The sequence below is a fragment of the Myxine glutinosa genome, chromosome 7, assembly GCF_964187855.1.
Source record: "Myxine glutinosa chromosome 7, kmMyxGlut1.1, whole genome shotgun sequence".
NCBI classification, from domain to species: domain Eukaryota; kingdom Metazoa; phylum Chordata; class Myxini; order Myxiniformes; family Myxinidae; genus Myxine; species Myxine glutinosa.
In genome coordinates, this window is record NC_136267.1 from 162,725,011 (window position 1) to 162,742,904 (window position 17,894).

Here is a 17,894-nt window from a genome sequence, read left to right on the forward strand (position 1 = left end):
GGCCACCTTCAAGTACGTGTCGAGTGACACGGCTTTCTGTCGAGCTTGTGAAAAGACTTTCCGGGCGAAGCAGAAGTCTGAGCTGGCCCAACATGTCCGAGGAGACTGCCACAAGAGCAACTTGGCCTTGAAGAAGAAGAGGACGGTCACGCAAGCCACCATGGAGGACTTTGGTGGCAGAAAGAGGCACAAGTGCGACGTCGTGGCTCAGGAGCTGTGCCAGGCCATGCTGGCCGCTGGCATCCCATGGTCGAAATTGGAAAACCCTGCCCTCCGGTCATTCCTGGAGAAGCACATCACTCTCCAGATCCCCGATGAAAGCTGGATTCGAAAGCACTACCTCGACAAGTGCTACGACGAGGCCTTGGCGGGGATCCGTGCCGACCTCGGACAGCAGCCCATCTGGCTCTCCGTCGACGAGACGACCGATTCGGCAGGTCGATATGTGGCCAACATCATAGCGGGACGCTTGTCCAAGGAGGGGTACTTTCATCCCCACCTCGTCCAGTGCATGTTTCTGGAGAAGACCAACTCCGGGGAGATCGTGCGCACAGTCAATGACACGCTGCGCTATCTTTGGCCTGATTTCAAGCCGGAGTGCCTCAAGGTCCTCGTCAGCCATGCCGCGGCCTATATGATCAAGGCCGGCCATGCCCTGAAGGAACTCTTCCCGGACTTGCTGCATGTGACTTGCGTTGCCCACGCGCTCCACCGTGTCTGCGAGACAGTCCGAGAAATGTTCAAGGACGTCAACGACCTGATTGCCACGACGAAGAAGGTGTTCGTCAAAGCCCCGTCGCGTGTTGTCCTTTGGAAGGAGCAGCAGCCCAATCTTTCTCTCCCCCCGGAGCCCATTCTGACTCGGTGGGGGACGTGGATCGACGCCGCGGTGTTTTACGCCAAGCACTTCGAGGCCGTCAAGGACATTGTGGACCAGCTGAACGATGACGACGCGATGGCAATCCGGAGTGCCAAGGACCTGTTCGGAAAGGCGGACATCAAGCTCAGTTTGGTCTTCTTAAATGCCCACGTGTCGTTCATCCCGAAGATCCTTAAGCAGCTGGAGGAGGCCGGCATGGAGCTGGCCAAGGCCTTCCAGCTCCTTGATCAGGCCAAGGAGGAGCTCGAAAAGATCCGAGGCTGCCGTAAGGAGATCCTGCTCACCAAGTTCAAGGCGGTGCTGCAGCGCAATCCTGACATTGGTGTGCTGAGGACAGTGGCTTTGATCCTGGATGGAGATCAGCACGGATCTGAGGTTGGTGTGCTGGCTGGAGTCAAGCTTGCCGACATCCCCCTCTTGAGGTACTGCCCAATCGTCAGCGTCGACGCGGAAAGGTCCTTCTCCGTCTACAGAAACGTCCTCACCGACCGCCGACACCGCCTCACCAAGGAGAACATGACCAAGATAATGATTTCAAACACCTACTTTAACCGTTCCTAAAAGGGTCTTGTCAATTTCTTCTAGTCCTCTACTTACCAAACAATGCGGTTGCAATAAAGGTACCTGAACGTCATTTTTTACCTGTTTACTAGCCCAGAGTGCTTAATGTTGTGCAGGAAAAAGCTTACCATTTTTTGTTCTTTTTTGACTGATTTCTGAAAAACTTGGTAAAAATAAAGAATGAATAAAACGGGAGAAAAAAATATTTCGGGATTTTTTCACATTAAAAAAAAAAAATCCCGCTTTTCAAAACATAAAAGGCCTATTTTCTTAACATAAAAATCCGTAGTCTAGAACTCATCACATTAAAAAAAAAACACACTGATGATCTGGATATTCTGGTCCGCTTCGCTGGCCGTCATCTCTTCCAGTTGTTGTCTTTCTTGTGGCTTGCTGCCTATTTGTAATAATAAAAAGGCACACAACGCGTCCATCTTTTTATTCATGGCCAACAGGGGCAGACTCAGAAAGAGCCTGTATGGCTTGGTGCCACCTCACCGAGGTCCGCAAGCAAGATCTTGGGCCATCGTGGCCGGTCCCAGCAGAGGGGCCATGTCACAAAACTTGTGGTCCATAAGTGGTGCTTGGCCACAGTACTGTGGTCCATATGGTTGTGCTCGGCCACAACAACATGGTCCATAAAGTGGTGCGTGGATGCAGGCAGCTAGTTGCGGGGATTCTGGCACACAGACGCGGCCTCCCACACGCTCCCCCTCAGTGCCCAGAGAGCACGATCCATGGGTCGGGGAAGGAAGACAAAGTGGCAGCGTTAGCGAGGGTAAGGTCACAAGGGTACACATCACAAAGGTAATGCAAGGTGAGGTGCGCACGGAGAGCGAAGTGAGAAAGCTCATCCCTACCGTACACCACCCCCCCGTCACCTACTCTACCCTTGCCCTTACCCTATATTTACAAAATAATTTACAATTCGTCTCTAGCGTCACGTCTTCCCCATATCTCCCCTAATACCAAATTCGTCACAATCCCTCTAACCAAATTTGCCATCATCCAAATTCCTCATCAATTCCTCATAAGGAGTAAGAGATGGAACATTAAGCACAATGTCACACCCATGTCATGATGCGTCTCACAATCCAAAACATTTGCACAGAAAAATAATCAAAACATGGCATGGTGTGGAGTTACGTCACCTCAGGTGAGTGGATGCAGATGGTGCCAGGAGATTTCATTCCTAACTACCTTCTAAATGACTTTAACACACTTTACACTACCCGGGGTCTTTCCCTGCCAATCCATTGGCCATCTTACTCTATGCGGTTCTAAAAACCAATTCCCATTGACCAAACTGTGGTGCTCATCAATTTGGGGTCTCACTCCCCCGGTTCAACTCCCTGTGCCTTTGCACAATTTCAGGACTGAGTCGTGTGGCTCTCCCAGCAGGTCCACTCACCTGCACACCTCCGCCACTGCAGTTGCCTCCGAGCTTACCTGCTCCTTACCCTAACCTATCTACCTGGGGAAGGCCCTCTGGCGCTCTCCCCTCTCGGTGCCCTCTCTGGCACTGGGCTACCCGGGTCCGTCCTCCGGATCCTCAGGCCCCACTGAACAACTCTACTGGCTCCCAGAGCCCACCTGCGGCCTCACCTGGCCGACATCCTCACAGTGGCAGAGTTCCCATTCAACTACACACACTAACAGGCCACACGCCCAGCCATTTCCACGTCACTAATGCACCCATCCAAACACCATTCTTCCACACGCACCACAGATGCCAATATCCAACCACAATTTATCTATACCCTCTACCTAACTCTTAAACTACCCTCCCCGGGTATTCGTGATAGGGGTCCACCCTCCCCATACACTCCCTTCGCACCAACCACTCCACTCCACATTTTCCACCATACTCACTCCACACCATCCATTCCATACTCCATGTATTCCATACCATTTATTCGGAAAACCATTCTCCATACACCTGTTCACTTGCACACCTGTGCAATCACACCTGGTGCCACCTACACCCTCCTTCCTCCCAGGCTTCTTCATTCAATACAATACAATGCACAATCACAATTATTCACTCATACACTGCTGCATCACTTTCACGCTCAATGCAACCCACAATCGCACTTTTCACCACACACTTCCAACTCTCCAAACCATTGCCTCAGGCACCCAAATTCTCCCACGCTCATACACACATCTCTCCCGGGCATTGCCCCTCAATTCCTCATTTGCTCAACATGCTCACCCGCAAAACTTCCATCCCAATTCCTCATTCAATAAACCACAAACACACTGCATCATCTGATCTACCTGGTTTCCTTCTAACTTGGTGCTCCCCGTCTTCCCTTTAAACTAAGCACATACCACGTCATTAACAACCATTCTAACCTCTCTACGTCCCCGACTACCCGTACAATGTCGCTACTTACCTCTACCGTTACCTATTGTCATTTCTCTAGATCCCTATACATTTATCCAAACCCTCCCTCGGCGAGCTTACACTGCCAAAACCCCATAACTAGTGCTCATGTGCCCGGGGATGCGAGGGATGGTGGATTTGCCACCCCTCCACCTCGGGCGTCTCCCATTATCAATTTTGCCCATCAAATTCCGATTATTGCCAATCCAAAATTTGCCAATCACCTGCCCATCATATTTACCAATCATCAAATTTTGCCAATCACCAATTTCCTACTCCTACCAAATGTCAATTAACTTGAGCCTCGGTGCGTCTTTACATTTCCAAAGCTCGGCTTCGCCAAGCCGAGCTATGAACGCGGGTGGTTCGTTTCCTGCAGTTGGATCCGTCCAGCACTCGGTTCAGAGGAGGGGGTTTGCTCGGGCCAAGATCCCAAGGTCCACCTCGGCGCGGAGCCGTCGGTCTCCCGCCTGGTGCCCCAACCTCGCCCGGCCCGAACGCCGCAACCACAAGGGGGCGCCGTGCCGACCATTCTTACCTTCCCTCGCACCGGGCCGCCCGCTTCGCTTAGCGGAGCGCGGACGCGACCGTGCAGGGCGAGGTCTGGCCCGGATCGTGCGCGGCGCTCCGAACATGAGCCACGTTGCACCGATCCCCGCCGGTTCCCGCAGCACCCAAAGCCCGGCACGAACCGAGGGCTCACGTCGGCCAACCGTCAGTCCAACCGCTATCCCGTTTAGCGTCGATGCTTCACTTGCATGCTCACACCACGCGTTCCGTTTCTTATTCACACATCCAGGTGTCTCCATACACTTCGTCATTGCACCTCCTCTTACACACCACCCAGGTACACTCATTCCGCTCACAGACTTCGTCACACACCTGACCACCGCACACCTTGGCACACACTCATCGTTCGCACACCTCACCAACACACCTCTTCGCGCCCACTCCTCGGTCACATCCTCTGTGACAACCGTGGGTGTGCACCCTTCTGCACACACGATCACGTGCTTCAATGTGCCCTCTCGCAGCCACGCCACCACCAACTCAGGTGTACATTCCCGCACACTCTCAACCATTCCAGGTGTGCATTCTTCCATTCCAGGTGTGCATTCTCTCTCACCTGCCACAACCAACTCGTGCTCCGTGTCACTCTCACCACCACACTCTGTCGTGTGTTCACTCTCACTCTCGACAGCACACTCACTCCTCGGCACACACTCTTTCCTCACACACACCTCCATTCCACACCTTTCCCGCGCACCTTCTTGTGCACTCTCTCCCGGTACATACTCCGTACCACTCATGGGGGTGCATTCTTGCACACCCCCGATCACCGCCGCACACCCTGGCTCACAAATACCTTCCGCACTCCCCATAGTCGGACATCCTTGCACACCTCCTCTTTCCACACACTCTGCACCTGTCGCACACCTTACCAGCAGCCTCTCACGAACGCCCGGGTCTAAACCAACACCCAAGCTCACTGAATCTCCCCTCACACCATATACATTTCCGATTATATCGCTACTCACCTCGGCACCTCGTCTTCGCTCCTCCTCCGCCACCTGCAAACTCTTTATTTGGTCAGTAAGCACATCATCACGATTTGAGCACAGACCTTGCACCAATTCCATCACTTCCTCCTTCAGCTCCTTTTTAGTCTCCCTCCATCTCTTTTTAATTTCACTTACCCCTTCTTCCACTCCCTCTAATTTTTGTCTCACCTCCTTTATTTCCCGGTGCGCCCCCTCAATTTCTTCCTCTAATGCCACCTTGGTCGTCTCTATGTGCGTTCTTACTTCCCGTTCTTTTGTCTCCAATTCCTCTGTCACCTCGTCCAACCTCTTTGTCAACCCCTCATGTACCATCTGACATTCCCTCTTCGTCGCTATAAGTTCTTTTTTTAAATCTCTTTCTGTGTCGCCTTCAACCCCCCGATTACCGCAGTGTTCTTTTCCACTTGCTCCCCCAATTCCTTTTGTCCCACCGTCAACTGTTCTACTCCCCGTGTCAGGTCTTCTATGCCCCCCTGTAACCTAGCCGTACTATTCCTCACCTCTTTCTCCATGCGCTCCTCACCCCGCTTTACCTCCTCGCGTACCCCCGCGGTCTCTTCGCCCACACCTCACCTTATCTCCTCCCCCATTTCTCCCATCTCTTTGGTAGATTCCGCCTTCATCTGTTCCAAATCATTCCTCTGGGCATCAAATTTGGTTTCCAACCCGATTTTCACCTCCTCTATCTGATTCCCCATTTGTTTAATTTCCCGGGCGGATTGCTCCCCTATTTCCCTCAATTTGCCTCCCATCTTGTCTTCTAGCCCCGTTAACCCATTCTTCACCCCTTCCATCTGGTTCTCCTGGGCGGCCATTCGATTTTCTAACCCCGTTAACCCATCCTTCATTTCCCCGATTTGGTTACCCACGTCCTCCAGTTGGCCCCCCAATTTACCTTCTAGCCCTTCTAACCTGTTGTCTAACCCCTCAAATTTATTGTCTAAACCCTCAAATTTGGCTTCTAGCCCCCCGATTTGATTTCCCATATCATTCCTCAATTCCCCAATTTGGTTTTCTAATCCCACAAATTTACTGTCCAACTTCCCAATTTGGGCACTGGTACCCCTAGCTTCGTCCCTCATTTTTTTTTTTTTGTATACTGAATCGAGGCTCGTGAAAGAGCTAACATTAACTTCACAAACAAATCGACCAGACAAACAAAATACACAAAAAGAGGGAGCGGAAGACAAGATGGGGAGAAAAGGGGAAGCACACACACACAACATCCGAGAGCAGAGAGATGTGTGGAAGGGAGAGGGCCCGGGGGGAGGAGGCATGGGAAGGGGGGGAGGGAGGGAGAAGTATAAAGCACAAGGACACCAAGGACTTCCAGGACAAAAGTTGGTATTTCAAAAAGTGGAATTGGGGTGAAATTAGCGGGGGTAGAAAAGATCAAGGTTTTGGATGGGGGAAGATTTGTCATTTCTCCCATTTGGCCTCCCAATTGCTCAATTTGGCTTCCCAGCCCCCTGTTCTTTTCCATGAAGGTCTGCACTTGCAGCATGAATAGGCCCCAGTCCATTGGCGCCGCTGCTGCGGTCACGTGCGCTGCGCCATTTGGTGCTGCTGCAACCTCGTGCGCGAGGCCGCCATCTTGTGCGCCTGAAACCCCCGCTACCACATGCGTATTGCGCTCCTCCTCCATTATTCCCACTGCCTCCCCGGGGTCCTGGGTCGACTCAAAACCCTCCTCTAACTCCCCTACCGGCATCCAGTCGCCTTGATCATCCATGGCACGATTTTAAAATTTAGATGTTATTACAATTTCGGCCGCTCGTAATTTTGACCAATTTTTTTTTTTTTACCTTTTAAAAATTTGGTTCAGGTCCAAATCCCAACTCCTCGACACCAATTGTTACGAATCTGGGACGACGGCGCTCCCCTTGCCAAGGGGGGTTAACCCCTTGTCCTTTATACTGGCCGACGCCGATCCTGAGGGTATGACGTCACGCCCGGTCAGCGCTGGGTAGGGTATTAGGCCTATCCGTCCTATGACCTAAGTACCAGTGCCTTCTGGAACGCAAGGAAACACCCCCGCCCGTGCCGCAGTGCAATTTGATTGGTTGCGCCGAGCGAGCGAACTGCGGCGTGGGCCGTTAAACAATGACTAACCCGATTGCGGAGCTTTGGCCGAAATCGCACCACAGGAACTCAATTGGGAAATCACGAAAGCGATCGGATGTGAATGAAAACCAAAGTGAAGGAGGAACAGGTATTTATTGTTATTATTTACACAACCAAAGAAACCAAAGGAGAAGGAAAGAAACTAAAGTAATTTACAGAAGAAGAAGAAGACACAGTGCAATCCTTATAACAAGCTTACTTATAACCCAGACAACACAAAGGACAGACGACAGGCAGACTCACACGAATGGGGAATGAAGGCAGGAACGAATGGCTGGAAGGAGAGGAAGGTTCAGGTCCGGGCAGAACGGCAGGCTGGAGGCGAACGGCGCCGACTCCCCCGCAATCTGGTTCACGCAGCAGGTTTTGCGCGCCGCAGCGCGTCAGGGCTTCACTTTGCTGGGGCTGTTGAAACAGCGTCTCTCTCAGCAGAACCGCAAGCTCACCTCTCCGCAGAATCTCTCCACGTCCAAGCACCTCCCTCCATGTATCTCTTAGTGCGTGCTCCTTTGCTCATCTCTCTCTTATGCATCTCCTGGTGGGGGCTGATGCAACGGGTTTTATAACCCCGCCCTCGAACCTGCTCGATGTTTCTTTCTCCGCCCTCTCAAGCCAAACCCACTCATTCTTGGTTGGTCGATCGGGGCTGGCTGACTCCTCCTCCTGATGACGATGGGCGGGCAACTCCCTTCTTCTCCGAGTTGGAGCACATGTGGAATGACGGCGAATGCAGTTGGTAAAGCAGTTGGCAATGGAGGTTCTGGGGCCATCGAAAGGGGATCTATCTTATTTGATTTTGGTGCAACGTAAGATCGACTAGTGGAGACACAGCCTTAACTGATACACATAATAAAGAAATAACTATAGAGAGGTTCTATGGTTTTCTACGTGCTTGTACGTGGACTAGCTAAGGTGCACTTATTTCAATTAACAGCTAATTAGGGGGAAATGTACACAGGAAATTTACTACTAAATTTACAAAGTGAAGGTTCTAAAAACCTTAACAATATATATATATATATATATATATATATATATATATATATATTGGCCGGATATGAGTCGGATAGGATGTATATATAGACTAAAATAGAGCTGTGTGTGTCTGTGTGTCACCATTTTTCGCAGAGATTGCTGGACGGAAAAATTTCAGGGAATTGTCAGTGAGTGGCAAAAAGTGTTTCAGGGAAAAAAATATTTTGAAGTATTCAAAAAAAGGTTAAATTAAAAAAAATAAAAATTGCTCTACCTAAGCCTTTTTCATTAATGACAGTTATACACAAGTGCACATTCGTAAATAAATACAAAACAATTACCAGACATTTGAAAACAAACAATCAAACAATTCAGATTCAAACAATTCCAGAAGTGGTCAAGTTAAGGTCGGTCTTCTTCTTCTTCCTGCACGTCATCAAACTTAACTCAGAAACGTGATCAACGGCACATTCACCAGCATATATTCAACGAAAAGCATTTAATTCCACTTCTAAGGTGACACCAGTACAGTATTTACCATACGGAGAATGCAAAAATACCAGTACAGTATTTACCATCTTATTATAATAGAGCAAACGTATATGGTTATGCATGTCTTGTCGTTATGTTCATATGCGACGAAAACGTCTTCTTCTTCTTCAAATAAAATTACCACCCTCTTAATTAACCCTCTTAATTGCGTTAAGACTGCTGAGACCCCTCAGACCTGAGACGACCCTTTAATACCCCCCCAAGACCCTTAAGACCACCAAGACCCCTGAGGACCCTGAATACCCAAAAACCGAAAAGACCCTGAACACCCAAAACACCCCAAAAACCCAAAACACCCCGAAGACTCAAAACACCCTGAAGAGCCAAAACACACCGAAGACCCAAAACACCCCGAAGACCCAAAACACCCTGAAGCACAAAAAGCCCCCAAAGACACAAAATACCTCGAAGACACAAAAGACCCTGAAGACCCAAAAAGACCCAAAGACCCTTAAAGATCAAGAGGAACCAAAAGACCCTTAAGACCCAAAAGCCCCTGAAGACACCGAAGACCCCGAATACCCAAAAGACCCAAAACACCCTGAAGACCCAAAACACTCTGAAGGCCCCAAAGACCCTTAAAGACCCAGAGGAAACAAAAGACCCTTCAGACCCAAAAGCCTCTGAAGAAACTGAAGACCCTGAAGACCCAAAACACCTCAAAGACCCAAAACACCCTTAAATGCCCAGACAATCCAAAAGACCCCGAAGACCCAAATGGCCCTGAAGACCCAAAACACCATGAAGACCCAAAAGACACCGAAATGGTCAAAGATGCCTACCCCTCTGAAACGACGTGTGGTGAGGTGCGCGGAGCGCACTGTCACGCAAGTACGGGGAATGCAATAATACAAGTACAGTATTTTACCACACGGAGAATATAAAAATACCAGCACCAAAATACCTGGAAATCCAAAGAACCTCTTCATCCTCGCCTCAAATTGGAAAACTGCAAATGTTGTATATCCCAACTTATTCCCAAGGCTCTGCAATAATACACTGAGAATATGAAGATGTCTAAAGGTAAAATGATGACTGGACATTTGTGATGGATTCTGATTTGGATGTAATTGCTCTTCCATTCTATTTGCCCTCATTACCTTCGCAAAAGCGGAAGGTTATGTTTTGATCGCTGTGTATTTATTTGTATGTCTGTGTGTGTGTGTGTGTGTGTGTGTATGTTATTCGCATAACTCAAAAAGTATTCAACCGAATTGCATGAAATTTGGTGGGATGATTGGTTATTATACGGGACACATTTGATTAGATTTTGGGAGCAATCGGGTCAAAGGTCAAGGTCAAGGTCACGAAAAGGTCAAAATCGTATTTTTACCATAGCGCGGTCAATTTTTATCCAATTGGCATGCAACTAATGCCAAAATGTTCAGAATTCAATGCCCGATCTTGTTTGTCATAACTCGGTCAATTCTTATCCGATTTGCATGAAATCAGCACCAAACTGTTCACTGTTCTGTTCCCTACACTCCCATGCCAAGTACAGAACAGTAGCTGCGGCGAAGGTATGCGCTCTACCGAGTGCCCGTTCTAGTTTCAAATATGTTAATGTTTCTTTTTCACATGAGAAAAGCCAGGTACTCCAGGTATAAACACTTATATACTTTACTCGGGGTGCAAGTACAAATCCAACTTTGTCTTGAGGTTAATATAGGGTACGTGGCCACAGTCTCATGCAGGGTTGTGGAGGGCCGGGGGAGGGGCATTAATTCTCCATGTAAATGTGTACCATGTAGCGCCACCTGGTGTTGGTGGCAGAGGGTGTTACAATTTCCTTTTTTTAACCTGAGCTCCTCTGACCTGAAGTTAAACCTGAGGTTAAAGCACTCTTCGCATGGGTAAATTTTTCGTCCTTCCCTTCCCCTACCCATCAAGCATCAAGTAGGATGGGATTGATTTATATATGGCTGGCTTGGGTTTGAATCTCGACCCAGCTATAAACCCTCATCCTGGTGTTCCATGGGCAAGGTGATTCAACAATGCGTGTGCAGTACCTCCGATGGACGTTCAACAGGCGTCCTGTCGGCTGACATTTGTTGATGGACTTACATTTCCCACGATGACCTTCACGAGTAGGCGAGCTATGGTTATTATGTGGGCTGCTGTTATCATGACGAATTATGAATCTCACACAAGGCTGGCACTCCAAAAATGGCGACAGCTGGAATTAGAAGTGCACTTGGTGGTACGCATATCTCTGCCAGGCTGATTGGTTTACATTTTGTGTCCCACTGATTGGCCGGATCTGGATCCGACATGAACCAAAATCTAATCGGCCTATTCTTGTCACCTAACCAATTCATCCACCATGTTTTGTCATAACCCGTCATCAACCTTTTGAGATATCATTGTATATATATATTGGTCAATCGGTTTTGGGCCAATCACTCAATGGTGCAGAATCACGTTCAGAATTTTGAAAAATTCACATATCTGGATCCAGATTCAGATCTTCGCCAACATTGAATCGATTTGTCCTCGTCACAAACCCAATCTGTCCACCAAGTTTTGTCTGAATCCATCCACAACTTTATTGAGATATTTTGTTCACAGACAGACAGACAGACAGACAGACAAACAAACAAACAGACAGGGGTGAAAACAATCTCCTTTGGTGGTGGAGGTAATAATAATAGTTATTGGTATTATTTTTAAAAAAATGAAAATAGAACCTGACATTGAAACAATTCTCAAAAATGTTCATCATCCTATGAGTCAAAGGAAAATTTTCTTATTACCTGCGCAACCTAAGGTGGATGGAGGTTATGTTTTCACCCCTGTCTGTTTGTCCGTTTGGCTGTGAACAAAATATCTCAAAAAGTTGTGGACGGATTCGGACGAAATTTGACAGAGATGTAGCGTATGTGACAAGGACAAAATGATTAGATGTTGGTGAAGATCCGGATTTGGATCCGGCTACGAGAATTTTTAAAGTGATTCTTCACCATGGGGGGATAGGGCCAAAAACGATACATAGCAGGATATCTCAAAAGGTTTTGGACGGATTTGGACGAAATTTGACAGAGATGTAGCGTATGTAACCAGGACGAAATGTTTAGATTTTGGTGTCGGATCTGGCTACTGTAATTTTAAAGTGATTCTACATCATTGAGAGATAGGGCCAAGAACGATACATAGCAGGATATCTCAAAAGGTTTTGGACGGATTTGGACGAAATTTGACAGAGATGTAGCGTATGTAACCAGGACGAAATGTTTAGATTTTGGTGTCGGATCTGGCTACTGTAATTTTAAAGTGATTCTACACCATTGAGAGATAGGGCCAAGAACGATACATAGCAGGATATCTCAAAAGGTTTTGGACGGATTTGGACGAAATTTGACAGAGATGTAGCGTATGTAACCAGGACGAAATGTTTAGATTTTGGTGTCGGATCTGGCTACTGTAATTTTAAAGTGATTCTACATCATTGAGAGATAGGGCCAAGAACGATACATAGCAGGATATCTCAAAAGGTTTTGGACGGATTTGGACGAAATTTGACAGAGACGTAGCGTATGTAACAAGGACGAAATGTTTCGATTTTGGTGTCGGATCTGGCTACTGTAATTTTAAAGTGATTCTACATCATTGAGAGATAGGGCCAAGAACGATACATAGCAGGATATCTCAAAAGGTTTTGGACGGATTTGGACGAAATTTGACAGAGATGTAGCGTATGTAACCAGGACGAAATGTTTAGATTTTGGTGTCGGATCTGGATACTTTTAAAGTGATTCTACACCATTGAGAGATAGGGCCAAGAACGATACATAGCAGGATATCTCAAAAGGTTTTGGACTGATTTGGACGAAATTTGACAGAGACGTAGCGTATGTAACAAGGACGAAATGTTTAGATTTTGGTGTCGGATCTGGCTACTTTTAAAGTGATTCTACATCATTGAGAGATAGGGCCAAGAACGATACATAGCAGGATATCTCAAAAGGTTTTGGACTGATTTGGACGAAATTTGACAGAGACGTAGCGTATGTAACAAGGACGAAATGTTTAGATTTTGGTGTCGGATCTGGCTACTGTAATTTTAAAGTGATTCTACACCATTGAGAGATAGGGCCAAAACGATACATAGCAGGATATCTCAAAAGGTTTTGGACGGATTTGGACGAAATTTGACAGAGATGTAGCGTATGTAACCAGGACGAAATGTTTAGATTTTGGTGTCGGATCTGGCTACTGTAATTTTAAAGTGATTCTACATCATTGAGAGATAGGGCCAAGAACGATACATAGCAGGATATCTCAAAAGGTTTTGGACTGATTTGGACGAAATTTGACAGAGACGTAGCGTATGTAACAAGGACGAAATGTTTAGATTTTGGTGTCGGATCTGGCTACTGTAATTTTAAAGTGATTCTACACCATTGGGAGATAGGGCCAAAACGATACATAGCAGGATATCTCAAAAGGTTTTGGACGGATTTGGACGAAATTTGACAGAGATGTAGCGTATGTAACAAGGACGAAATGTTTCGATTTTGGTGTCGGATCCGGCTACTAGAATTTTAAAGTGATTCTACACCATTGAGAGATAGGGCCAAAACGATACATAGCAGGATATCTCAAAAGGTTTTGGACGGATTTGGACGAAATTTGACAGAGATGTAGCGTATGTAACAAGGACGAAATGTTTAGATTTTGGTGTCGGATCTGGCTACTTTTAAAGTGATTCTACATCATTGAGAGATAGGGCCAAGAACGATACATAGCAGGATATCTCAAAAGGTTTTGGACGGATTTGGACGAAATTTGACAGAGATGTAGCGTATGTAACAAGGACGAAATGTTTCGATTTTGGTGTCGGATCTGGCTACTGTAATTTTAAAGTGATTCTACATCATTGAGAGATAGGGCCAAAACGATACATAGCAGGATATCTCAAAAGGTTTTGGACGGATTTGGACGAAATTTGACAGAGATGTAGCGTATGTAACCAGGACGAAATGTTTAGATTTTGGTGTCGGATCTGGCTACTTTTAAAGTGATTCTACATCATTGAGAGATAGGGCCAAGAACGATACATAGCAGGATATCTCAAAAAGTTTTGGACGGATTTGGACGAAATTTGACAGAGACGTAGCGTATGTAACAAGGACGAAATGTTTAGATTTTGGTGTCGGATCCGGCTACTAGAATTTTTAAAGTGATTCTACACCATTGAGAGATAGGGCCAAAACGATACATAGCAGGATATCTCAAAAGGTTTTGGACGGATTTGGACGAAATTTGACAGAGATGTAGCGTATGTAACAAGGACGAAATGTTTAGATTTTGGTGTCGGATCTGGCTACTGCAATTTTAAAGTGATTCTACACCATTGAGAGATAGGGCCAAAACGATACATAGCAGGATATCTCAAAAAGTTTTGGACGGATTTGGACGACACTTGGTGGACCGATTTGGTGTCTGACGAGGAGATATAGATTCCATTTTGGTGAAGATCTGAATATGGATTCGGATATGAGAATTATTTAATTTTTTGCGTGAATCTTCACCATTGGGAGTTTGGGCCAAAAACCATACATAGCATGATATCTCAAAAAGTTATGGATGCATTTGGACGAAACTTTCCGGACAGGTTGTGTGTCTGACAAGGACGATTCGATTCAATTTTTGTGAACATCCAGATCCGGATCCAGGTAGTGGAAAATTTTAAGTGATTCTTCACCATTGAGTGATATGGCCAACCGGGTGAAGGTATGCTCTCTACTGAGTGCCGTTCTTGTCTTAATTGTGAAATAATAATTCTGAATAAAAATTATACTCCTGGTCACATTCACAACCTGTCACTTCCGAGGTGAATAGGAACCCTTATATCCAACTCAGTCCAAAAATAAACCTTTAGCTTATTTGCTATCAGTAACTTTACTTGGGCACTCTAAAAGCTCTTATGTGGTTCCTTAGTGATGGATATCGTGGCAATGGCTAGCGGCTGGTACAAGATGCCACATGGGAATGCATTCCAGAAGGAGTGGGGGAACTTGGAATAGATATCAGTATGGGGAGAGAGCGGAGAGAAAAAGAGGACATGTTTATCTTCGCCAGCCAATACAGTCAGATAAATCAAGAAAAATAGCATATCCAATATTGTTTGGCAGAGAATAGCAAAATTATTTGCAAAAGTCAGCAAATTGAAGAGTTACTTAAAGCCCTTTTGGAACGACAACTTGCATTCATGTTGCGGAGATTGGAACCTGGTATGGATAGTGGAAACAATGGAAATTGTTGAGTTTTTAGTCTTTAAATTTGCAAAATTAACTAAGGTTTCCTGAGCTCTTAGGGAACGGTATAAAATTTTTGAGAACAAGCAAATAAATCCTAATTCTAATATGGGAGGCAAGAGTTTAAGGAGTTTAAGGGTCATGGTATTCATCGAATTTTTTTAACTTTAAAAATTATACAAAATTAAGCCAAACCTCATTTTTGGAATTCCTTCATGAGTGTAATTATAAAGCTTTTCATGGTGATGGGTGAGCTGTTAAATTGACCTGTTATCCCAATTTCTTGCTATAAAACTGTCACCGTTATCTTCGTTGTCTGTCCTTTTGAATCCCTATATATACAGTATTACAGGTCACGTGATGGCCACAAGCAAACTCATTTGTGGTACAGAGCTAGCAGGTACACAAGTGAGAAATGTCGAGTAGTTGCACAAGTTATGGTGAAAACTTTCCATACCGTTACTTTGCTGGGGTCGAACGCCGTTGTCTGCGTTGAGTCTGGTTCAGGTGCAGGTGCCGCAGGAGCTTGAGTAACACCTGGGGCCGCAGGCTTTGCTGCAGGCGCCGCGCTCTTTGCGCTGCTCTCTACACCTTTCTTGGCCACTACCTTTGGAGGCATGATGTCACTTGGTGGCAAATACGTAGGCTTGGCGAACGTGAGCCGGTGATGGTTTTATAGATGGGAGAAAGGTGGGGGCAGGGTGTCTTATCAGCCTTGACGCTGGAGGAATGGGGAAGGAGTGAATCACGTGCAGAGAGCAATGGTGGGAAGTCGCAGAAAGGCGGAAACGAAAGAGAAGACACCGCAACTAGTCAATGTATGCAGATAAACGATTAGCTAATGGGAATCCTTAATTAATGTGGTACTGCCATTATTTTGTGCTTCCGATAAGAAAGTGCAGATTGCCACACTAAATAATAAATTATTAGTATTACTATTATGGGGCTGGCAGGATATGTGGCTAAAAGGTATGCATACCGAACTTACCTGGAAGCAGCCGAGCCTGGGTTCGAATCTCGGCCCAACTATTAACGGTCATGTCGGTGTGCCACAAGCAGGGTGATTCATCATTGTGTGTGGCTAAATGGGACGTACCCCCTAAATGGGACGATATCTATCTATAATTCCAGTAATCTCTGTTTGTACGTTTGTCTGTGACCGCTGTTTCTCGACAACCACGGGTCCGATATACTTTTAACTTGCCAGGTATATTGCTGGGGACCCGAGGATGTGCCTTTTCAAGGTTTCATATTAATCGGACAAGTACTTACCGAGCTATGTCCAAAAAACGATTCAACCAATCAGAGAGCAGCGAACGATCGCGTGTGCCGAACGTGGCGGGCACACTCTGCCTCGGATGGCACATTTGACAGCGTATTCATTTATTTCACGTTTGCAAACTATGTTGGCGTTAAACTATGTTTTACAACTAATAAAAACGAATTTGCGTTTCATTCGCTTTCCTGCGCGTTTGTGCACGCGATGGCGATTTCTTTACCAAACTCCGGAAGCCGTTCGCTTTGGACCAAACCATTTCATGTAAATAGAGGGGGGGGATATAATTTTAGATATAGATATAGTACGGGCAATGCCCTAGTATGTTAAACGGGACGTACCCATCTGGCGGTATTTGTTGGTGGATGTTAAAGATCCCACGGTATCCTTCGCGAGGAGTAGGTGAGCCATCGCCGGCACCATGGAATAAATTACAAATTCCTGCCCCAATTTCCTGAGTCGGATTGGAGACCCGACCAGGATTGTACCCTGATAACTGCTTACGCAGGACCAACGCCCCACCTGGTGTTATTTGTAACAGCAAGAAAGGGCCTTGAACTCAGAACCCGGAGATCTCAACCCTGTCACTTTAACCGTTAAGCCAACACCTGGCTTATGAAAACAGTGAGAAAATAGCAACAAATTTGGTGTAAAAAAACAAAGTACAGAAAAAAATAGTTTAAAAATAGCCACAAGTTTGGTGTAAAAAAACAAAGTACAGGAAAAATAGTTTAAAATAGCCACAAGTTGGTGTAAAAAAACAAAGTACAGGAAAAATAGTTTAAAAATAGCCACAAATTTGGTGTAAAAAAACAAAGTACAGGAAAAATAGTTTTAAAATAGCCACAAATTTGGTGTAAAAAAACAAAGTACAGGAAAAATAGTTTTAAAATAGCCACAAATTTGGTGTAAAAAAACAAAGTACAGGAAAAATAGTTTTAAAATAGCCACAAGTTGGTGTAAAAAAACAAAGTACAGGAAAAATAGTTTTAAAATAGCCACAAATTGGTGTAAAAAAACAAAGTACAGGAAAAATAGTTTTAAAATAGCCACAAGTTTGGTGTAAAAAAACAAAGTACAGGAAAAATAGTTTAAAAATAGCCACAAGTTGGTGTAAAAAAATAAAGTACAGGAAAAATAGTTTTAAAATAGCCACAAATTTGGTGTAAAAAAACAAAGTACAGGAAAAATAGTTTAAAAATAGCCACAAGTTGGTGTAAAAAAACAAAGTACAGGAAAAATATTTTTAAAATAGCCACAAGTTTGGTGTAAAAAAACAAAGTACAGGAAAAATAGTTTTAAAATAGCCACAAATTTG

At 45.7% G+C, this 17,894-nt stretch overlaps 1 protein-coding gene across 1 annotated transcript in view; it reads right to left on the reverse strand.

Annotated features, from left to right (window-relative positions):
- Positions 1-15,927, reverse strand: part of LOC137431802 (myosin light polypeptide 6-like) — a 99,639-nt gene extending 83,712 nt beyond the window's left edge. Inside the window, exon 1 of the mRNA XM_068123520.2 lies at positions 15,758-15,927. Coding sequence (XP_067979621.1) covers positions 15,758-15,919 — 162 coding nt within the window. The 5' untranslated portion in view covers positions 15,920-15,927. The remainder of the gene's footprint in view (positions 1-15,757) is intronic.
- Between the last annotated feature and the right edge of the window lie 1,967 nt (positions 15,928-17,894).